At 40.4% G+C, this 24,766-nt stretch overlaps 1 protein-coding gene across 1 annotated transcript in view; it reads left to right on the top strand.

Moving 5' to 3' along the window:
* Positions 1-24,766, top strand: part of ABCA12 (ATP binding cassette subfamily A member 12) — a 255,154-nt gene that overhangs the window by 20,966 nt on the left and 209,422 nt on the right. Inside the window, exon 2 of the mRNA XM_082262043.1 lies at positions 1,260-1,353. Coding sequence (XP_082118169.1) covers positions 1,260-1,353 — 94 coding nt within the window. The remainder of the gene's footprint in view (positions 1-1,259; positions 1,354-24,766) is intronic.

The following is a 24,766-nucleotide window of genomic DNA, read 5'->3' as shown; positions in this document are numbered from 1 at the left end:
TTGAAGGAGAGTGCAGGAGCAACTTGTACATCTCTAAAAGTGTATATTCAGGTTTGACACTTGTCCAGATGGTCTTGAAAAAGACAGTGAGGTCAAAGATGTTATAGGTGGTAACCATTTAGCGATAAAATTGCATCCATAGGAAATGGTCCACATTTTCTTGTAAATCATTCAGAGTTTGACGTTTCTAGTTTCCTAATGCTAAACTGCGTATTTCTTCACATGGGAAACACATGGGAAAGAAGGCTAGTGATTTACTCGGTTTAAACCATGGGAAGCCCCCTAAAGATATTAATGGGAAGAAGTAAGAGGAGAAAGTACCTGATTTATAGAGGCAATCCCAAATTTTGAGGGTGTGATGTGTTATAATGGAGGTAAATTCTGAGATTCATCTGTGTTGTGGGGAAATCCACACTACATGGGTTAGATTTCTACCATAATAATGGTCTTTTAGCAAAATCGCTACATAAAATGAATTGATAAAAATGTGGTAACATTAAGGGTCCTTTGTCAGTTTTTCAGGCGGACCTGATCGGATGCTCCATGCATCCCTATGGGGCAGCGGATGTCAGCGGAGACATGTCTGCTGACACCCGCTGCTCTCCGTTCCGATCCTGTCTGTGAAATCTGGAAGGATGGAAACCCAATTTTCCATCCGTCTGGCGGATCGTATGAGAACTGAAAGGCGGTCCGTTCTTATCCGATCTCCCCATAGAGGACAGTGGGGATCTGACAGCTCCGTCTGCTCACCCAGAGCGGAGATGGAGCTGTCATCCGCATGCTCAGTTGGGATCGGCGGATCGATCCCCCGCTGAGCAGAACGGACCTCGTCGGACGGCGCACCGTGTGAAAGGAGCCTAAGTTTTGTGCAACCCCATGTGATTGGGATTTTAAATTTGTCTTTGTACATTGTCTTGCAACATGATTATGAATAATTTACCTTTTGTATCTCCTGACCCTCCCTCTTAGATTGTAAGCTCTAACGAGCAGGGCTCTCTGATTCCTACTGTAATAAATTGTACTATAGTTGTACTGTCTGCCCTTATGTTATAAAAAAGTGTTGCGTAAACTGTTGGCTCTATATAAATCCTGTATTATAATAATAATAAGCTCCAGCTTACTGTTTGACAGTTGTTTCAAACTGACTTCATTTCATTATATTCAGATGAGGGATTGTTGCATGATTCATGATAGTGGATAAAATATTGTGCCTTTGTCCTTTTTACGCTTAATATTTAGTATCTTCTTTTTTATTCTAGGTGTGGTCTATCGTACTCATCTTCTGGCCTGTTGTCATATTTTTCATTTTGGCAATGACACGAATTAAATTTCCTCCTGTACAATCATCAGTCTGTAAGTAACAGCTACTATTTAGTTATAGAAGGACTTCAATTCCTCAATGATCTCAATACCCTGGCATACATTTCATAATTCGTAATTATGCGTTGACATTTAAATGCATGTAGTAATTTTCTGAAGAAATTGCAGGTTTAATGTTACTTCTCAAATTAGTCTGTGTAGGTTGTGTAGAACCTTATTAGCAAATATAGTGACTATTTCCTACTTGTTTAATGTGATGCATATCTGTTTGTGTATAATATATATATATAGCATATAAATTGTGCATATCACCTTGCCTATAAGGCTCCATTCACACTGCCGCGACGTGAAAGACTTGTGGTGCGACTTTGCCAGGCAATTTGCTAGCGGCTTGAGTACAACTTGAAGTGACTTTCAGGGATTGCCTGGGTAATCTTCCTGTAATGTCACAAGTCAGATCCCAAGTCGTGGCAGTGTGAACCAAGCCTTAATGTTGGTTTTTTAGTTGTTTTTACCTTCACCTAGAATTTTGAAGTCAGCCTGTAAGCACTTGAACACTTTGCTTGGCTTTTTTTCAGTGCCATAGCTGGGCCGCAGAAAAATCTATTTGCTTTATAAATGTTTCTGAGGCTGGTCTACCTTGTGCCAGAAAAAGCAAGTGTGGTGCTAGCCCCAGTGCAGCAGTAAGATTATTTGAAAACATACAATGCAGAAAATAGACCTTATATTTTTGATTACCTAGTTGGTGGCTCTTTAAAGACTACCCAGTCGAGTATATCAATTGTGCTAGTTGGAAAATAATCAGCCGAACAGTGACTACGTTCTGTCAAATGTGTTATTCACTGTTTGACAGTGCCACTGTATTCAGGCAGCCATGGGTAGTGTACATGGAGGTTTTCTATTTGTGTGTGTGGTATTGTTTTCTGTTTGTTGAACTGGGTGGACTAGTGTCTTTTTCAACCAAATTAATTATATAACTATGTAACTATGGATGCAGAGGCTGCTTGACTGCAAACGCTGCCAGTGGATATTCCTCTATCCACCAGTGTGGATGGGGGAATTGATTGACCATTATACACGGCTCAATTCTATCTAAGAATCAAGCCATGTATGGCAGTCTTGAGGGAATTTCTCTCTAACAGAGCTCTAGATAGCAGTAAAATTTGACTGGGGTTTTAACCTTGCCCTAGTCTGTCCAAAACTAAAAATGTTTTGGGTATAGATAGTCTGCATATTAACCACTATAGCAGTTTTACTTCTACAGGGCAGTAGCTGTGCATGTATATACAGGTGCATATTTCAGTAATTCAATTCAAAAAGTGAAATTCATATATTTTTTATACAATAAAAAAGTTTATTGCAAATCATGTTACCGTTACATAGTCCAAACAATGCAGGAGATCAAGGTATCGACTGTAACCAAGACATAAATAATTTTGATATGTAAAAGCCCAAAGGCAAGCAAAAATACAACTTGTAAACAAAACAGTTTTTGCAGTACATACAATAAAAATGTATATATTTTATATAGATGCGTTACACACAGAGTGATATATTTCAAGCATTTCTTTCTTTTAATTTTGATGAATATGGTTTACAGCTAATGAAAACCCAAAAATCAGTATCTCAAAAAATTAGAATATTACATAAGACCAATAAAAAAAGGATTTTTAATACAGACATGTTGGCCTACTGAAAAGTATGTCCATGTACAGTATAGTATAGTCTGGCATGGAGGCGATCAGCCTGTGGCACTGCTGAGGTGTAATGGAAGCCCAGTTTTCTTTGATAATGACTTTCAGCTCATCTGCATTGTTGGGTCTGGTGTCTCTCATTTTCCTCTTTGACAATACCCAACAGATTCTCTTTGGGGTTTAGGTCAGGCAGGTTTGCTGGCCAATCAAGCAGAGTGATACCATGATTATTAAACGAAGTATTGGTACTTTTGGCAGTGTGGGCAGGTGGCAAGTCCTGCTGGAAAATGAAATCAGCATCTCCATAAAGCTGGTCCGCAAAGGAAAGGAAGTTCTCTAGAATTTCCTGCTAGAGGGTTGCACTGACTTTGGACTTGATAAAACACAGTGGACCAACACCAGAAGATGGCATGGCTCCCAGAAATAAAAGTCCCAGAGTCTAGAGCAGGGTTTCTGAACCAGGGTTCCTCCTGAGGTTGCTAGGGGTTCCTTGAGCAATGGGCAATTTCTGCCTCTCAGATAAGTTTCCAATGACACCATTGTTCCTTTTAGCTATCTGTAAGGGGGTAATTCTTCCCAATGATGACAAGAGTAAGGAGCATTCTTCCCACTGATTGTCTCACTAATTTATTTCAAGGGTTCCTCTGTGTTGAAAAGGTTGAGAAAGTCTGGTCTAGAGGAAGAGTGGGGAGGCAAAGAAACCAAGTTGCATGAAGTCCGGTGTGAAGTTTCCACAGTCAGTGATGATTTGGGGAGCTTTGTCATTTGCTGGTGTTGGTCCACTGTGTTTTATCAAGTCCAAAGTCAGTGCAGCCTTCTACCGAGAAATTCTAGAGCACTTCAGGCTTCCCTCTGTTGACCAGCTTAATGGAGATGCTGATTTTATTTTCCAGCAGGACTTGGCACCTGCCCTCACTGGCCATTAAGCTCGCCTGATCTAAACCCCATTGAGAATCTGTGGGGTATTGTCAAGCGGAAGATGAGAGACACCAGACCCAACAATGTAGATCAGTGGTCCTCAACTCCGGTTCTGGGGGCCCACTAACAGGCCAGGTTTGCAAGCTAACCTAATTACATCACAGGTGATCTCATTTGCTGCTCAGTGGTTGCAGTATTCTAGTCTGCATCTCCCCAAGGTAATACCTAAAATCTGGCCTGTTAGTGGGCCCCGAGGACCCGAGTTGAGGACCACTGATCTAGATGAGCTGAAGGCCACTATCAAAGAAACCTGGGCTTCCATAACACCTCAGCAGTGCTGCAGGCTGATCGCCTCCGTGCCACGCTGCATTGATGTAATATTTCATGCAAAATGAGCCCCGACCAAGTATTGAGTCATACTATACTGTACATGGACTTACTTTTCAGTAAGCCAACATTTCTGTATTAAAAAATCCTTTTTTTTTATTGGTCTTATGTAATATTCTAATTTTCTGAGATACTGAATTTTGGGTTTTCACTAGCCATAAGCCACAATCATCAAAATTAAAAAAAGAAAGAATTGCTTGAAATATATCACACATTCAATTACTGAAATAAAATAACTTTTTGATGATATTCAAATTTTTTGAGATGCATCTGCATATGTGATCCGGCACTTCCGCCTGCAGGGGGCGTGTACACACCACCAGCAGGCCACTTCTGATATGAAAATTCACATCAGAAACTGCTCTGCGGGTGTCGGGCATTTGAAGTTCTCTGGCACAAACTACACAGAACTGGGATCTGCCTATGTAAACAAGGTTCTGACAGGGGGGAAGGCATGGATTCTGTGTTCCTGCAAAGCAGGGACTAAAATACATGTATTCCTCTAGTAAAAGCAGCACACATAGTAAACTCAAACATTTGCTGGCAAAATTTTAACCCTTTTATCGCCCTAGACGTTTAACCCCATTCCAGCCAGTGCCATTAGTACAGTGACATTGCATATTTTTAGTACTGATCACTATGTTAGTGTCATTGGTTCCTGCAAAGTGTCAAACGTTTTATTAGTGTCAGATTGTCTGCCAAAATATTGCAGTCCCGCTATAAATGTATGATTGCCGCCATTACTAGTATAAAAAAAAAATAAAAAAATACAAATTCCATAAATCTATTCCATAGTTTGTAGACACTATAACGTTTGCATAAACCAATCAATATAGGCTTAAAGGGATTTTTTTTTTTCTTACCAAAGACATGTAGCAGAATACATATTGGCCTAAATTGATGAAGAAATTCGATTTTTTACATTTTATATTGGATATGTCTTATAGCAGAAAGTAAAAAAGGTGTTTTTTTTTTTTTTTTCAACTTTTCGGTCTTTTATTGTATATAGCACAAAAAAAAAAAAAAAAAAACAACAGCAGTCAGTGGTGGTCAACTACCACCAAACAAAATCTCAATTTGTGGGGAAAAAATAACATACATTTTTTTTGGGGTACAGTGTGGCACGACCGCGCAATTTTCAGTAAGTAAGTAAGTGCGTAAGTAAACGCAGTGCTGTATTGCAAAAAATGGCCTGGTCATGAAGGGGTGTAAATCTTCCGGCGGTTAATTGGTTAATTGATTAACCTTCCTGGCAGTATTCCCGAGTGTGGCTCTGGGTGTAATTTCAGTGCCATTAGCGGTAACCCCGAGCCACACTCGGGGTACCACCAGGGAGAAATCGCTGGATCCTGGAAGAGGTTACTTACCTTGTCCCCAGGATCCCGCAATGTATTCCGGCAGTGTACGGCGGCCGGATCTTCCGCCTGATGCTGTGTTCCCCTGGCTTCCGTTTTCTGCGAGCGTCGCGTCGCGTCACAGGGGGTGGAACCGGCGGCAAATTCTAAAAGTAAGACACACAAACACACTGATATATTGTAATACTATTGGATTACATTACTAAATAAAATAAATTGACCTTAGTTTGCCCCCCAGTGCCCTTGCCTGCAGTTTTACTGTACTTTATATATATATATATATATATATATATATATAGATCTATATATATATATATATATATATATATATATATATATATATACATATATATATATATATATATATATATATATATATATATATATATATATATATATATATATATATACACGTGTATATATATATATATATATATATATATATACTTTAACTTATTTATAGTTATTTATTATATTATAATTTAAGATCTAGTGTTTCAAACTTTATCATACCCGAGATGTTATAAGAAGAACGCACAGTAAAAAAAAAAAATCATATGTAAATAGTTGGTTTGGGCTGCTCGTCCTTATGAATTACATGCAAAATAATAGTACTGCTTTCAGCACCTAAAATCTGAAACAATCATACCGCCAGGGAGGTTAAATACTGTATTTATCCCATGATAGATCGTATTTTATTATCATGCTGTGTATATATCCTAATTTCAGGTCTGATGTAGTTACAGGGGTACTTTAAAGCAGTTTAAATTGCTTTTTCAGTGTCTGGTTCATGTCAGTTATAGAAATGGATTGTGCCTATTTGAAATACTTATATTTGTTTAGCAATAAGTAGTTTTACCTGGAAGCCAAACAATACATTTGCATGCTAGGCTCTACTCACATTGCATGCGGATGAGCTGCAAGAAGGCACGTGCTGAGAGTTCCTAGAGATGCTAACAGCAGAGCTATCTGAGGAGTGCATCATAATAGTTCTCAGATATCCATGAAATACACTAATTAGGATGATGAGCTGATTTCATCTCCTGGGAAATGGTGTTTTTATATTTACTCCCTCTGGTATGTGTTGTATCTCCAAGCATTTCCAAGCATGTGTTGTATCTCCAAGTGTGCGTGTGGCCTGTGTACTGTTGCTACATTGCAGTTGCCCATAAGACATGGGAGATCTGATAAATGAGCAGTAATGACTGCGAGAGCTGTTGCATTTGTAAGAAATATTCTTGACAAAGAGATTGGGCTTCATCTACTAACAGAATACAGTGTGAAGGTTTATTAATCCGGGTCATATCTAGTAGTAGTTAGTCAATTCATTTTTACTTACAGAGAATGTTCAGTTAGCGAAATGAATAAAGAAAAGCTGTGTACACTTCAATCAGTCAGACATGTGCAAAGCAAAGTCTTGCACTTGGGGTGGGGGGTAAGGTAGTACTAGAAGGAAGGCATGCATTTTACAGCTACGGGTAATATTTTGACTAGATCCTTAGAGTGTATCCTGTAATTACAATATTGTTGTTTTTTTTTTTGTTTTTTACAAATCGGCAAATTGGTGCATTAAAAAATATGTATTTTTGTCAACTGGTACAATTTGCATGGTGAACACAAAGAACTAGATATAATTTCTCCATGCCACATCTGCCCTAAATGTCATTTTAACTCCAATGGGCAATGATGGGTTGCAATAGTGGCTTCCTTCTCTTGGGTAGGGATGACCTTAAAGTGGAGGTAAACCCTATTCATTAAATCTGACCTGAGCACATATATCTGTAGTACTGACCTATCTCTCTCCAAAGACCAAGGTCCCGTGTCTTTCTGCTGCCCTGTTCCTCTGTTATCAGCATGATAACTTATGAGAAGCTCTCCAACACAGGAGATAAAAGCAGCTGGAAATTTGTGTCAGGGAAGGGACTTAGAGACAGATAAGCAGAGAGCTGGTCTATTCACAGCACAGCTCTGCACGTTTCTTCATTCCTCTGCCTATGTGGAGGTGGTGTGCCTTTCCTCCAATCAGCTCTCACACAGTGTATGCCTAGACTCCCCTCCCACTGCTGAAACAGGAATAAAACATTTTAACATAATGCATACTTTCTTTAGAATATAGAAAGCTGAAGACAGCAGGTATACATGTAAAACATATGTAGGGATATTTATCTCATCTCTGTGTATCATCTGAGGCTGTTCACTTCAGTGGGTATATGTGAGGTTTTACATCCACTTTAAGGCCGTACACACGATCAGAAAATTGTACTAAAAATACCGCTTTGGAATCGATCATACGATAATCTGACCGTTAGTACAGAGCTTTTAAGAGCCGATCACGACAGTTCATCCAATATTATCTGATGGGACAAGCACGAAAAATGTTCTCGTACAATACTAGAATGTCTGATTTCTGTTTAATCAGTACAGTTCTCGCTTGAAAATACAATACAAATACACTACAACACATTACATCACTTCCAAACTTTTATTCTGTTGAACGATATTCCTAAGTTTAGTAAACCCTTCATTTGCGATCTGAGACTAGCGTGCAAAAAAAAAAAAAAGTCAAATCTCATCATGTGTACCAGATATTAGGCAAGTTCAGGTTCTCTTCCAAAGCCATGCAGCCAATAAAACCAGAAAGCATCATCTGCACTGATGGCATTTCCCAGCCCACAGACACGAATATACAAAGGGCATGGGAATGCCTCAGCTGCTATTACAGGTGACAGCTTCTTTGGGGGCTTTGCCACATGGGTTCACAGGAGCATCTGCACACACCCAAGCTCTTCCCTACTCTTTGAGACTCTAGTGGTAAAACTTCCTTGCAGAAATGGGTGCATCCTCCTCTCCCATAAGATCACACAAAGATATCTTTCTTTTGAAGCTGTCCATCCCCTCATCATGTGCTTACTTAATACAGTCTATCAAAAATGCCTACTGTACATTACTCTTTCTCACTCTCTCAATATATTAGTGATCAACCAATATCGTTTTTTTTAGTACCAATACCGTTATTTTGGTCATCGGATATCGGCATTAGGCGATATTGGCCGATATTTTCGGACATTTAAAAAAAAAATGTTTTTATTTTTTTTTTTTTTACACAGGTACTATTGTGGAGGGATCTGGGGGACTAAATTACCCCAAACCCCTCCTCTGCACTTAAAAGCATTCAAAACGCCAAGTTTGGCTGTTTTGAATGCTCGCATTGTTTTGAATTTGCCGCAGAGTACCCGGAATTGATGTCATGACATCACTTCCGTTTTCATGGAGACCCGATCAGAGCTGAATGTGGCTTTGATCAGGTCTTCTCTTCAGTGGTAGTGCAGGTAGAATGCCCAGGTCTCCCGGTGCGACGGGAGACCCAGGCGAGCCGCGGAAGGCTGACCGTCGGCTATGGACACCGGTACCGGGGTGATGCCTCTAGCTGCAGGCATCACTCCGGTATAGCACTTATAATATCGGCAATATCGGTAACCTCAGGGGCCGATTCTGATATATCGGGGGAAAGTGCATATCAGCCCCTGATATATCGGCATTGCCGATAATCGGTCGATCCCTAGAATATATACAGTACAATATATATGTATATACTACAGTATATACACAATGGGATTGATTTACTAAAACTGGAGATTGCAAAATCTGATGCAGCTGTGCATGCTAGCCAATCAGCTTTTAATTTCAGCTTGCTCAATTAAACTTTGAAAAAACAAAACCTGGAAGCTGATTGGTTTCTATGCAGAGCTGCACCAGATTCTGCATGCTCCAGTTTTAGTAAAGCAGCACCAGTGTGTGAACATATACAGTATACACACACATGTACACATACTGTATAGACATGCTATGATCCATGAACACTCCTTTCATCACTATGATTGTGCACTCTGTGACCAGTGGCATAAACTTGTCACATGGTTTATCTTTAAACATTGTAGCAAGGAGCGGCACCTATTTAAAATGTTCACACTTTGAACAAAGGTCAGTAACTAAGGCATACAGTTAGCAGCAGCATATATTAAAATAGTATTGAACCAACAGGCAAACATTTATTATATTGCAGCTTACAAATTCTTAGATGTGATAGCAGCATTCATTGTTATATTTCTTCTATTTTCATCTGGTGTTCCAGCCAGTATATCTGTTGTTTTTCAAAAGAAAATGCTCTCCAGCAGAATGTATCAGTTACAGAGATGAGACAAACCATTTAGCACTGGTAGGGGTGTTTACAATGTTCAGCTTATATTTTATTAATGTAAAACCTTTATCCCAAAAGAAACAAAAGTGTTTTTGGTAACTGATTATAAACTGTGAGCTGGAATTTAGCTTCAATTTGTTTGTGTATTTAAATCTGCTAGTGCATCTAACACTACCCTCCCCCTAGACTGACAATACTGCTATCCAAAGGTGCCCCCTGTGCTCCTTCATCCTGAGGGAAGGCACTCTAAATCAGGAGGTATGTTACTGGCCAGATCACCAAGTGAGAACGGAGGGTGACGCTGATAGGCAGCACTGATTATTGAGCACTGATTGGCATTGATAGGTGGCACTGGTGAGCATTGATAGGTGGCAATGCTGGGCACTGATAGGTGGCACTGGTGGGCATTGGTTGGTGGCGCTGGTGGGCACAGTTGCTTTTACTCTTTGGGACCGATGTCTCTCTGACAGCAGCCGGCGATTGGCTTTTCTTTCTCCTCATGCTAACAGCTGATCCCAGGCTGCTGTTTACATCACATGATCAGCTGTGATTGGCTGACAGCTGATCACAGAGCGAGCCGCGAGCACCCCGCAGGGAGCCCGTAGGCAGCTCATGCTCATGGGAGGACATAAATGGACACCCTCCTGGCAATTTAGGTCCCCACTGTGGCCGACTTTCGTCTATAGCGTGGGCATGAAGAAGTTAATACCTCTTTAAGAACTACTACAAGCATGAGGATTGTTTTCAGATATGTAAAAGTAGGCAATACAGAAAAGTTAATTTCAGCTACATGTAAAAACCAAGAAAAAAATATCTCAACATTAAAAGAAGTACAGTTTCATTATAAGTCTTTTAAACTAAAACACACTAAGGCTCCTTTCACACACACACACTGTGTACCCCTACTCATCCACAAGGGGGGCCAGATTCTGATATGTCACCCCCCTACATTCCCAGAATCACTGGGCCAGAGTTGTGCGGAAGAGGCCCTTGTCCTCATCAACCTGGGGACAAGGTGGTTTAGGGGGGAAATCCTCCAAGAAACAACCTCTCATGTTGAAGGAAGGTGGCCTGGTATTTTCTGGGGGGTGCCAGGCTGCATGGTCTGGTATAGACTTTTTTTATTATTAGCATGGGTTCCTCTTAAAACCCATACCAGACCCAAAGGACCTGGCATATATTGAGGGGCCCACGCTGTTTTTTTACAAAAAATCTTTTTATGCCAGTGCTTCTTCGCTTACATTCTGTTGTCAGCGGGGAAACCCGCTGACAGCAGATGAAGCATGGTTGTTAAGAACGCGGCGGGTGCCGACTCCTTAACATCCAGCTATAAACTGGTTGGTAAGAATGCCTGCGGGGTGAAAAATAGTGTGAAGTGCCAGTGTGAAAAATAGTGTGAAGTGTGAAAATCAAGTGTGAAAATCAAGTTTTTAATACTAAAATACAGCATCACTTCTAGAAATAGCTCATGCTATTTCTTGTCATATTTTTTTTTTTTTTAAAACAGTATGAGCTAATTTATCGCTAATCCTAAAGTGGTTGTAAACCCTTGCAGTGCGGTGACTGGTCTCAGATAGTACACAGAGATTAAACAAATCCTCCTACATACTGTATATTGTACCTGCTTATCTTCATCCGTTCAAAGTCCAGAATTTATAAAGCTTGCCTGAGCTTTCAGAAAACAGGGGGTGGAGAGCTGAAATTACACACTGCAGAGCTCAGTGAGCAGAGCCTTAAGAGCTGATTAGAGGGAAGGGACATGCCTCCCCCCCCCACACCCTTCACACAGCACACAGGAACAGAGCTGAGGCTGTCAATCATAGAGCAAGGTCTATAAAGACATGGATGAGCGAGTTTTTGGTGGAGGAACTTGACTGGCCTGCACAGAGTCCTGACATCAACCCGATAGAACACCTTTGGAATGAATTCGAGTAGAGACTACCAGCCAGGCCTTCTCTCTAACATCAGTGCCTGATCTCACAAATGCACTTCTGGAAGAATGGTCAAACATTCCCATAGACACACTCCTAAAACTTGTGGACAGCCTTCCCAGAAGAGTTGAAGCTGTTATAGCTGCAAAGGGTGGGCTAACGCAATATTGAACCCTACGACTGGATTGGCATCAAAGTTCATGTGCGTAAAAAGGCAGGTGTCCCAATACTTTTGACAATATAGTGTGTGTGTGTGTGTATATATATATATATATATATATATATATATATATATATATATATATATATATATATACAGACTCAATACAAAGACAGTACCTGCCTCTACCACTAGTGAGTAGTAAGTCTGATTTACTAAGGGCTAATTCATGCATTGTGTGCTGATAGACATTTCACTGAATTGTAAAACGCCTGTCACCACAAGGACACACAGAAAACAACTGTTCCCTGTGTGTCCCATTCAACCAGGAGCTGTGCTGCAGTGTGCTGTAATAAAATGCAGACATGCTGCATTTTCAATCAATCAATGCGATTCCCGCACCTGAAACTGGAATGCACGGCCCACACTAGTGTGAACTGAGCCTAAGAGGCGAGCAGGCTTCACAATCATAAAAATACTTTTTGGTTCATTTTTTTATTGTTGCTGGAGTTTTTATGTCAACCCCACAAATAAAAATAGAAAAATGTCACCTTGTCTATTTAATGTCACCTTTGTGAGAGAACATCCCATGTACTTCAGGCTTTATTTTAAGAACAGCTCCCTGCTAAATGGTAATTTTAATTTATTGTTTTGCATTGGAACATCCAGCGAGCTGAACTCTGTTTGGTTCACTCATCAGTATTTACAATGACTAAATAGCAGAAATTGTTTGTAGAGAGTGTTCAGAAAGTTTGCTCTCATTTGTGTCTTGATTGAAACTTAGACCAAATAGTGTATAAACCACTTTATATCCCCTCACCAGTTGTGACAAATACCTCTTGTAGCACTACCCCTGTAAGAGCCCTTGGATAGGGTGAGTCCTCTGTTCTTTGCCTTGACCTTCTCAAGAACCTCAGCTCCTCTGACACACCAGGCTGGGTGTTCAAACATACAATATGACAGGAATTCACTGAAAGTAATGTTGTATAGGGTTGGGATAGGTGCAGTTCAGGTTTGAAATAAGTGAGGTATAGAGTGCAGTATGGATGTGGTATGTATTGGGTACACTTGGTGTTCTGCTTTCAATCAGTCCCTGCTAGCAGTTTCAGCAATGGGTGAATAGACCCCTCATCAGTCCCTGGGATGTTGTGGTGATCTTCTGCTGCACAATGGAGAGCCTTGATCTCTCCTCAAAAGCCTCCTGTGATCAGGGATGGGAAGCAGAGGGTGAGCAGACATTCCAATCTCCCTGTGCCAGCTGTGCAGATGATGTGAAGTGGGCAGTGCTGCACTGCCCCTGAGTTTCCTCACTCCCAGTCCCATGCTTAGATCCCCACTGGTATAGTCTATACCAGGTATAGCAGGTGAATATCCAGACAGAGGTGCTCCCTCTCTAACTCCCTCAGTGCCAAGAGGAAGAACTTTCCTGGGCAGGTTAATAAAATCCATCTCTTCACTCCTCCTACTGTACAGTGCCTATTGGAATATGTAGTGTAAGAATGTATTCATCCCATTATATGGCTGCAGTCTCACATTACAACTCCCAGGATTCTCAGCGTTGTGCCTAGATGTCTATGGGCTTGCTTGGCTTTAGTTCTCCCCCTACTAGCAGGAGGAGAATGGTGCAGCATAACATTGATGTTTCAGTAGAGGAAGAGAAGAAAAAAAGGCGATGTCTCTTTTTCCATATTGCTGTAGCCCAGCACCTGGCTACACTCTCAAAATTTTTAGATTTAAAATTCGTTTGCTGAAGGTAGGAGAAAAGTAATTCTTAGTTTCCCTATCCCTGTCCTTATTGAAGCCTATGCACACCACAGCAGTACTTTTTATTTTTTGTATGTTTTTTAAAAACCTCAATGGTATTGTTATGTCCTGTGGCACATTGCAATGTCAGAACAAACTTTACAAAAATGCAACATTTCCTAATTTGTTTAGCGCATACCAATACAGTACATTAGTGTGAACTGAAGAAATAGGACATATGACAAATGGCTTTGTTCTTGCATTGGGCAACACAGTCCAACACTGCTGGTGTGAATTTTCTCTCAGTCAGACTGCACTTTGTACCAAACTGACAGGTTGCAGCTGGAGGCTGAACAGGAAGAGCGCTGTGATCTCTTCAATGGTAGTAAAAACTGTTAAATTTCACATTACTGAAGCTGGCCATACATTATGCAATTTTCTTAATCAATTTCCTTTAGATTTACCTTCAACTATGTAGTGCAAGGGCCTGCCTAGTTGTATACAAATAGAAAGTATTTAGGTTTGGCCTCATATTCTATGGTTTTGGTAAATCTAAAGGAAAATTGTACAAGAAAGTTGTATAATATATGGCCAGCCTAAGTGGGCATGTATTTTACACTTGCTGCTAGGTGCACATAAAGCTGGCACTTTAGCACAGAAACAGATCCTCAGTACAAGCCTGGACATAGCTTACTGAGGGAGGTGGCATAATAGTAAGTTTTTTCACAGCACAAATATCCTGTTTAACCACCTAAGGACTGGAAGATTTCTCCCCTTAATGACCAGGCCATTTTTTGCGATACGGAACTGCATTATTTGAACTTATTTTAACAATTTGAAATGGATGTCTTTTTTTTTTCCACAAATAGAGCTTTCTTTTGGTGGTATTTGATAACCTCTGCGTTTTTTTTTTTTTGTTTTTTTTTTTTGCGCTATAAACAAAAAAAGAGCGGCAATTCTGAAAAAAAAAACAATATATTTTACTTTCTGTTATAAAACATTCCCAATAAAAAAAATTTAAAAATCAAATTTTTTCATCAGTTTAGGCCAATATGTATTCTGCTACATATTTTTGGTAAAAAAAAATCCCAATGTGTGTATATTGATTGGTTTGCGCAAAATGTATCACGTCTACAAACCAGGGGAAAGATTTATGTAATTTTTATTTATTTATATTTTTACTAGTAATGGCGGCGATTAGCGATTTTTAGCGGGACTAGGACATTGCAGCGGAAATATCAGAAACCTAACTGACACTTTTGAGGGGACCAGTGACACTAATACAGTAATCAGTGCTAAAAATATGTTACTGTACTAATGGCACTGGCAGGGAAGGGGTTAACACCAGGGGCGATCAAAGGGTTAAGTGTGCTCTTAGGGAGTGCTTTCTAACTGTATGGGGGTTGTACTCACTGGATGAACACAGAGACCTGTGATCCTAAATAGGAGGAACACAGGATCCCTGTGTTCATCTCTGACAGAACAGCGGTCTGCCAAACCGCCATTCTGTGTCCATGGGGAGGGATCGCGGGTGGGTGGCGGACATTGCATCTGCTGGACCCACTGATTGGCTCATCCTCTGGTCAATCAGCATGTGTGCGCGCCTCTGGCAGTGAGCGCACGCCCCTACTATCTGTTACATGAAGCGACGTACAGGTACGTCTTTTCACATAATAAAGCCGACCTGCCGCCGTAGAACTACAGCGGCTGGTCGGCAAGTGGTCAAAGAACACCTTTCTGAAAGAATTATGGGGGCTTCCATTTTTGAACTTTTGATAACGTTATCTGACTGTTTTTTGTACTGAATTTCTTGCTTCAGTACATTTTGATTTATTGGTCAGTAACACATATGCATGTCAGGAAAGTTAGAGGTGCTTATCTGCCTACTTTTCCGGGTTATTGACCTAAAGGACTGATGTTAGAATGTCAACATATCCAGTGGGTAATTCTTCTTTTTCCAATGCAGGGAGGTTATATAGTCTTCTTTAGTTGGCTTACGAAACATTGTACTTAGACTGGAATAGAAGTTTAACCAGCCTGTATTTATTACATTCAATCTCTGTTGACACACATTATACTATCATAAGGAAAAGGTTATCACAACATCTTTTTGAGATCCGGTAACAATTGACTTGTTCAAAAGTTATTAGGATTAAACTATAATAAATCTTTTCAATAACACGTTCAGTCTTTTTTAGAAGCCTGTGTTTACACATCTGACCTCTGGTGATTTTAACTGCCTGTATTTTTATTATCAATCATCTAAAGTCAATAAATACTGCAGTATAGCAGGTATTCATACATTTTTTTTAGCTATTACCATGGTTCAAGTAAATGGTCGCGAATTTTGCAGTGCCTCTGTTTAGCATCTGATCTAGAAGAAATTTCTGAAATTGGAAAGAGGGACACTTTAAAGAGCAATAATTAGTAGGCAAAAAATGTAGAACATGTCTAATATGCAGACCATAAGAAATTCAAATGTAAAAACATATTTTCATACATTTATAAATACCAAAAAAACATATACGTAAAGTGGTAACAATGAAGTAGAAGTAGGTGCTTGTAGTATTGCAAGCATCCATAACCACAAGATGATCATCTGTTGATTTAAACAAATTGTAAAGTTTTGTTTTTAAAAACATAAAATAAAATAACAAAAATAATGTACTTACCTCCTCTGTGCAGTGGTTGTGCAGGGAGCAGCCAGGATCCTCCTCTTCTAGGGTCCCTCTTGGCTGCTTCTAGCACCTCCCTCCTGCCGAGTGCCCCCACAGCAAGCAGCTTGCTACAGGGGCACCCGAGCCGAGCTGCAGCTCCGTGTGTCCATTCAGACACGGAGCTGCTGCTCATCCCTGACCCCTCTTTTTCCTGATTGGCTGACTGCCTTTGATTGACAGCCTCGGGAGTCAATGGCTCCTCAACTGTGTCTCAGCCAATCACGAGGGAGAGTCCTGAATGGCTGAGGGACTTGTGGACATCACTGGAGAGAGAGGGGGCTCAGGTAACTATTAGGGGGTGCTGGGGAGGCTGCTGCACACAGTAGGCTTTTTATCTTAATGCATAAAATACATTAAGATAAAAAAACCTTTTGACTTAACAACTCCTTTAACTGTCATGGTTGATAATCACCATGACTATGGGAACCAGCAGAGCAGCCAAACTCAGTGAAAATTGCAGTTGGCCAAGTTTGACACCTATGGCTATTATCCTTCCCTGAGATAAGCTGGGAAGAACCATACTCCACCTTCCTGCTACATATATAGATATGCACACTGACAATAGTACACATAGTATGCATGTTTGTGTATGTTTTATATATTGTACATGTATTCTTCAATCAGTCATATCGTATCTGCACTGATTTCCCTACTTGTAAATTTTACACTCAGCTTGAATCTATAATCCTCTAAAACACCATGTCCTGGTTCAAAAATTTTTAGGACGCAGAAAATATGTCTCAGTCTTCATTTCCATTAACTGCTGGGCTCATGAATATGTATGGGGAAGTCTTTAACACTTGTAAAAATCAAGGTGCATCCCATCAGACTTTATTCACACCTATGGGTGTGGCTGCGGGTGCAGGAATCACATGCATTGAAAATGCGCTGCTGTGTAAAAACGCGTGGGGCTGTCATTTAATCTGAATGGCACCCCCATGCATGTAAAAATGCAGTGCATTTGCAGGTGCAGAAACCACAAGGAAATCTCATGGTCAAAATGACCATGCAATTTCCCTGCATTTTGCAAAAGGTGCATGCACTTTTTTCAGCGGGAAGCACAGGCACAGCAGCCCATTCAAGTGAATGGGCTGCTGTATCCATGCAAAAGCAGGCTGCAAAAACATAGAGATGTGAACTTAGGGTCAGTCTCAGGCACCTTGACTGCAACTTTTTTTTAGTGATAAAAGGCACAGAGGTGGGATTTATATGGCACTTACCTCCCACCATCTTTTTCTGTACTTACCTGGCTTAGCATGGAGTTACTGTCCTCATACAAATTAGTACAAGCAATGAAGTTCAGGAATTTTTTGCAGTGACTGGATGAGGAGGACACTTTCCAATTATCAGCAGCCCTGCATTATCACACAGAAGTTTATTAATTCTACCATTTACCTGTTTCCAATTTTCTATGGCAAGGTAATAGAAGAGCTAAGTACTGTCATTTATCATTTGCAAGCATCAGTTTTACAGTATGTGGCAATAAACACTTCTACAACCAATGCAAAATAAAAAAGGAATGTATATACTGAATATAATCATTAAATACATGAACTAACCACACACATTGAACAGTATACAGAATATTTTGTGACCGTGGTCCTCTAATTGAACATTTCCATTGTTATTATAATAACAATGGTTGTGGTTTCACAGTTTAAAAATAAGACTAAAAACTATACACAAAAAAGTTTTGAATAGTTAAAACAATATTTGAAACCCTGATTTAAAAACCTTATAGTATTGCGGGTATGCTCTTTTCTTACTTCTGATGTTTTTATTATAACCATGCATTTATATATTTTACATGGAGAGAAGGAACAGCAAATGTGGTTTAACAATAAAAGTTGCTTCAAAGGGTATTTCCATCTTCTCTCTAGGGATGCCCTTTATCTCTAATAATCCTATGACTCATATTATTCAGCAGCACATATTAAAGAAGGTCCATTAGTTGTACAAAACAATGAACACAATGACTCTCTCTTGAGGCACCTACAATGTACAGCTCAAAAACACAAATGCGTCACAGCTTTCTATCTTGGGCCTCTGAGTCCAGAAATGAAATCTTCACTGAAAGAAAAGCACAATGTGTCTGCTTCTTCTTTTAAAGTGAAAGTCAACTGTAGAAATTCTAATCAATGTGTATTAATATCATGATTTTTGCTTTGAAACAAGAAGCCAGTCCATATCAGCCACTAAATCTAGATCTGGATAACAGTATGTATGGACTGATTTGGTGGAACTGCAAGAAAAAAAAGTACTATTCTGCCACTTCTAATGCCACTGCAGCTCGGAGTATGAACTGGAAATGGGCCCCTCCAACGATATTGGATAGCACAAAGGAGCAATACAAAGAATGAATAATGAGACAACACACTTTTTTGGCCACCGTGTTTATTTAGGGATAACCCCAATAACAACATTACAAAACACCCAAATAAATAATAATTATATTCTTATTGGCTTAAAAATCCCCTAATAATAAAATCCAGAAAATCCAGTCACAATGTCTATCCAGATTAAAATGGATGACTAACCCCCACAGCCGAAGCCAAAAACCAACTGGCTAACCCCCCCCCCCCCCCAACATGGTAGGCTTTTCAATTAGCTTCTGTATTTCCATATTGAAAATATCCAAACCTACATCCAATAGTTGTACCAGTTTTAGCCTATATAAACCTGATGAAAAGCCTTCCAATGTAGCAACGATATGACAACCCTTCAAAAGAAACAAGAAAGTTATGAAAAGTCCTGTTGAGGCATCTTCAAGTTCTCCCTAAATAAAACAGATTGCCAGAAGAAGACCAAATAAGTAATATATCATCTTTTATGTAAATGCAATAACTGAAAGTGGGAACAAAAGCTTAAACTAATACAGATCTCTTTTTATTTCACATAAAAGGTACCAAGTTTTACCTTTGACCAAGACTTTGGCCCTGGCATGAATAACTAATACATCTGGCTAAATTCCTGACAAATGAATAAGTTGGTCCCTAACATTTCCCAATCTAAGGCCTCTAATAACCCACCATAGGATCTGAAATGTACTACTGCCCAAACCCAGATTAGTTGAATAAGTCCTGGGTTCTGTTTGTTTCCTGGCCCAATAAACAAAAGAATGACTAACTATCCATATTGTGCATTTAGTCAAACCTGAAAGAAACACATTTAGGAAATAGTTAAGGACTGATATCTATCACTATCCTAATGCCCTACCCATTTAAGCTTGTCGGGGGGGGGGGGAACCTAAAGAACAAGCTGTTGTTGTTGCCACTATCCTAAATGAGTGGGAGGAAACGTATAAACAGAGAGGTTAGGTTTTCTAAGACAAGCAGACCGGACAACTGAAAACAGAATTCTTATAGGAGGAGACAGGTCAGCATGAATGAAAAAGGAGCCATCAAAGACTAATCTAACCTAACTAATCTATACTCTGAAACATTTACAATTGGACAGATAACTAAATTTGATTATATTTTTATGGTAACACAGTGACCATTACTTATTTGATTGTTTTTTTATCTGCTAATGCACAACTTCAGCAAATTGTCCACAAACAAAACATAAGAAAATAAAAGAAAAGAGCTTGAAGACTTTCTGGATGCTTTAAACTCCCCGATTCTCAAAGCCCCCAAAAAAGCTAATGTAAAAGCAGCTCGGAAATTGATTAACTCATATGGAAAATAACAAACTCTAAAATAAGAATCAGGTTGGATAATAGATTAACAGGAACAGGTCTACCATCTATATCTGGGTGAGACTTACTAAAACCTTAAAGGATCTGGCAGACCCGATAAAAGGAGGATAGAGTTGAAAGGCCCAGAATCTTTAGAAACAAAATTAACACTATTTTGACAAAGTGTGAAGGTAGTCCTCCCACGTCTTAGTTGAAATTGAATTCTTGAGATTAGATGCAATTATACCCAGATCAAGCCCCACAGGAAATCTGGGCATAGAAAATCGAAATGAACTGCCTCTGAAGCCAGTTCTTGGAACCTCGTAAACTGTAAATGAGGTAACGAATGAGCAATGCTTATATTGACATCAGATAGATGCTTAGCTTTTAGCCATATGCTATATTTAATACAATGCAAAACTAAAAAATGAAGCAATTTGAAAGAATTTCAGATTTAGATGATAAGTAGTGTTGAGCGAACACGGACTGTATTATTCGTGTTCGTACCGAATAATTTGATTTTTTTTACCCGAACACGGACACGGACACTTTACTGTATGTTCGGGTAAAAATCCGTGTTCGGTCGTTTTATTTCCGGGTTTTGCATGCTTTGGCGCTCTTTTCATGGCGGGCTTTCAACAGCCAATCAACAATCGTTTAACTGGTGTGCCTTAAGCCATCCCAGCCATGCCTGCAAATGTCTTAGTAGCTGTGATTGGCCGTCTGAAGCATGTGACCAAGTCTTTATAAGTTCGAGGCAGCCGCCGCAGCAGCGTCATTCTGCTGCTTAGCTAAGGGACAGAGCACACATCAATGTGCTGGCTGCTGATTAGGGAAAGATAGGCAGGAAAAAACCATTTGTGTCCGGATAGAATTGAGGGACAGGTCGGAGTGTTTAGGCAGGGCGAGTTGTAGGCATTTTAGGGATAGAGTCTGCTGAATTATAGGGTCAGTGTCTTCTACAAACTACAATCGATATTGCTGTGTGGGGGGTGGGGTGAATCTGCACTCAATCCTGATCTACGATCTCTTCTCAATCCTGTTAGGGACAGAGTCTGCTGAATTTTAGGGAAACTGTGTTCTACAAACTACAATCGATATTGCTGTGTGGTGTGGGATTGGAGATAGGCAGGTGTCAGTGATCCACATCTATTTTTCTGTGTGTGAGCTGCAGTGAACACAATCTTTTTGGGCTGCAGTGAACACAATCTTTTTGGGCTGCAGTGAACACAATCTTTTTGGGCTGCAGTGAACACAATCTTTTTGGGGTGCAGTGAACAAAATCTTTTTGGGGTGCAGTGAACACAATCCTTTTTGGTGTGCAGTGAACACAATCTTTGTGGGGTGCAGTGAACAAAATCCTTTGTGGGGTGCAGTGAACACAATCTTTTTGGGGTGCAGTGAACAAAATCCTTTTTGGGGTGCAGTGAACAACATCCTTTTTGGGGTGCAGTGAACACAATCTTTTTGGGGTGCAGTGAACAAAATCCTTTGTGGGGTGCAGTGAACACAATCTTTTTGGGGTGCAGTGAACACAATCTTTTTGGGGTGGAGTGAACAACATCCTTTTTGGGGTGCAGTGAACAAAATCCTTTTTGAGGTGCAGTGAACAAAATCATTTTTGGGGTGCAGTGAACACAATCTTTTTGGGGTGCAGTGAACACAATCTTTGTGGGGTGCAGTGAACACAATCTTTTTGGGGTGGAGTGAACAACATCCTTTTTGGGGTGCAGTGAACAACATCCTTTTTGGGGTGCAGTGAACACAATCTTTTTGGGGTGCAGTGAACACAATCTTTGTGGGGTACAGTGAACAGAATCTTTGTGGGGTGCAGTGAACACAATCTTTGGGGGGTACAGTGAACACAATCTTTTTGGGGTGCAGTGAACACAATCTTTGTGGGGTGCAGTGAACACAATCTTTTTGGGGTGGAGTGAACAAAATCATTTTTGGGGTGCAGTGAACAACATCCTTTTTGGGGTGCAGTGATCAAAATCCTTTTTGGGGTGCAGTGAACACAATCTTTTTGGGGTGCAGTGAACAAAATCCTTTGTGGGGTGCAGTGAACAGAATCTTTGTGGGGTGCAGTGAACACAATCTTTGGGGGGGTACAGTGAACACAATCTTTTTGGGGTGCAGTGAACACAATCTTTGTGGGGTACAGTGAACAGAATCTTTGTGGGGTGCAGTGAACACAATCTTTGGGGGGTACAGTGAACACAATCTTTTTGGGGTGCAGTGAACACAATCTTTGGGGGGTACAGTGAACACAATCTTTTTGGGGTGCAGTGAACACAATCTTTGTTGGGTGCAGTGAACACAATCTTTGGGGGGGTACAGTGAACACAATCTTTTTGGGGTGCAGTGAACAACATCCTTTTAGGGTGCAGTGAACACAATCTTTGTGGGGTGCAGTGAACAACATCCTTTTAGGGTGCAGTGAACACAATCTTTGTGGGGTACAGTGAACAGAATCTTTGTGGGGTGCAGTGAACACAATCTTTGGGGGGTACAGTGAACACAATCTTTGTGAGGTGCAGTGAACACAATCTTTGTGGGGTGCAGTGAACACAATCATTGTGGGGTGCAGTGAACTCAATCTTTGTGGGGTACAGTGAACACAATCTCATACTTCTGAAGATTTGAGGGTGCTGCCTGTTCCATACTCCCCCTACTCCTCATCTAGCCTTTTAGGGGTACAAACAATAGTAATTGGGGCCTAGTGTGGTTGTGTACGTGTGATATACATACACTTTTTTTGGATCATATTTTCTATTCCGCTATTTAATCAAAAACCTTTGGGGATCAGTTAAATTGGGGGATAGTCTGTGTTGGTACGTGTGAGAGAGATCCACCTTTCCAAGTTGTTGGGGTTCATCTCATACTTCTGAAGGTTTGAGGGTGCTGCCTGTTCCATACTCCCCCTACTCCTAGCCTTTTAGGGGTACAAACAATAGTAATTGGGGCCTAGTGTGGTTGTGTACGTGTGATATACATACACTTTTTTTGGATCATATTTTCTATTCCGCTATTTAATCAAAAACCTTTGGGGATCAGTTAAATTGGGGGATAGTCTGTGTTGGTACGTGTGAGAGAGATCCACCTTTCCAAGTTGTTGGGGTTCATCTCATACTTCTGAAGGTTTGAGGGTGCTGCCTGTTCCATACCCCCCCTACTCCTCATCTAGCCTTTTAGGGGTACAAACAATAGTAATTGGGGCCTAGTGTGGTTGTGTACGTGTGATATACATACACTTTTTTTGGATCATATTTTCTATTCCGCTATTTAATCAAAAACCTTTGGGGATCAGTTAAATTGGGGGATAGTCTGTGTTGGTACGTGTGAGAGAGATCCACCTTTCCAAGTTGTTGGGGTTCATCTCATACTTCTGAAGGTTTGAGGGTGCTGCCTGTTCCATACTCCCCCTACTCCTCATCTAGCCTTTTAGGGGTACAAACAATAGTAATTGGGGCCCAGTGTGGTTGTGTACGTGTGATATACATACACTTTTTTTGGATCATATTTTCTATTCCGCTATTTAATCAAAAACCTTTGGGGATCAGTTAAATTGGGGGATAGTCTGTGTTGGTACGTGTGAGAGAGATCCACCTTTCCAAGTTGTTGGGGTTCATCTCATACTTCTGAAGGTTTGAGGGTGCTGCCTGTTCCATACTCCCCCTACTCCTCATCTAGCCTTTTAGGGGTACAAACAATAGTAATTGGGGCCTAGTGTGGTTGTGTACGTGTGATATACATACACTTTTTTTGGATCATATTTTCTATTCCGCTATTTAATCAAAAACCTTTGGGGATCAGTTAAATTGGGGGATAGTCTGTGTTGGTACGTGTGAGAGAGATCCACCTTTCCAAGTTGTTGGGGTTCATCTCATACTTCTGAAGGTTTGAGGGTGCTGCCTGTTCCATACCCCCCCTACTCCTCATCTAGCCTTTTAGGGGTACAAACAATAGTAATTGGGGCCTAGTGTGGTTGTGTACGTGTGATATACATACACTTTTTTTGGATCATATTTTCTATTCCGCTATTTAATCAAAAACCTTTGGGGATCAGTTAAATTGGGGGATAGTCTGTGTTGGTACGTGTGAGAGAGATCCACCTTTCCAAGTTGTTGGGGTTCATCTCATACTTCTGAAGGTTTGAGGGTGCTGCCTGTTCCATACCCCCCCTACTCCTCATCTAGCCTTTTAGGGGTACAAACAATAGTAATTGGGGCCTAGTGTGGTTGTGTACGTGTGATATACATACACTTTTTTTGGATCATATTTTCTATTCCGCTATTTAATCAAAAACCTTTGGGGATCAGTTAAATTGGGGGATAGTCTGTGTTGGTACGTGTGAGAGAGATCCACCTTTCCAAGTTGTTGGGGTTCATCTCATACTTCTGAAGGTTTGAGGGTGCTGCCTGTTCCATACCCCCCCTACTCCTCATCTAGCCTTTTAGGGGTACAAACAATAGTAATTGGGGCCTAGTGTGGTTGTGTACGTGTGATATACATACACTTTTTTTGGATCATATTTTCTATTCCGCTATTTAATCAAAAACCTTTGGGGATCAGTTAAATTGGGGGATAGTCTGTGTTGGTACGTGTGAGAGAGATCCACCTTTCCAAGTTGTTGGGGTTCATCTCATACTTCTGAAGGTTTGAGG

Source organism: Pelophylax lessonae (genome assembly GCF_965119305.1).
Source record: "Pelophylax lessonae genome assembly, chromosome: 6".
Lineage (NCBI taxonomy): Eukaryota > Metazoa > Chordata > Amphibia > Anura > Ranidae > Pelophylax > Pelophylax lessonae.
This window is presented reverse-complemented; position numbering and strand designations above follow the sequence as displayed.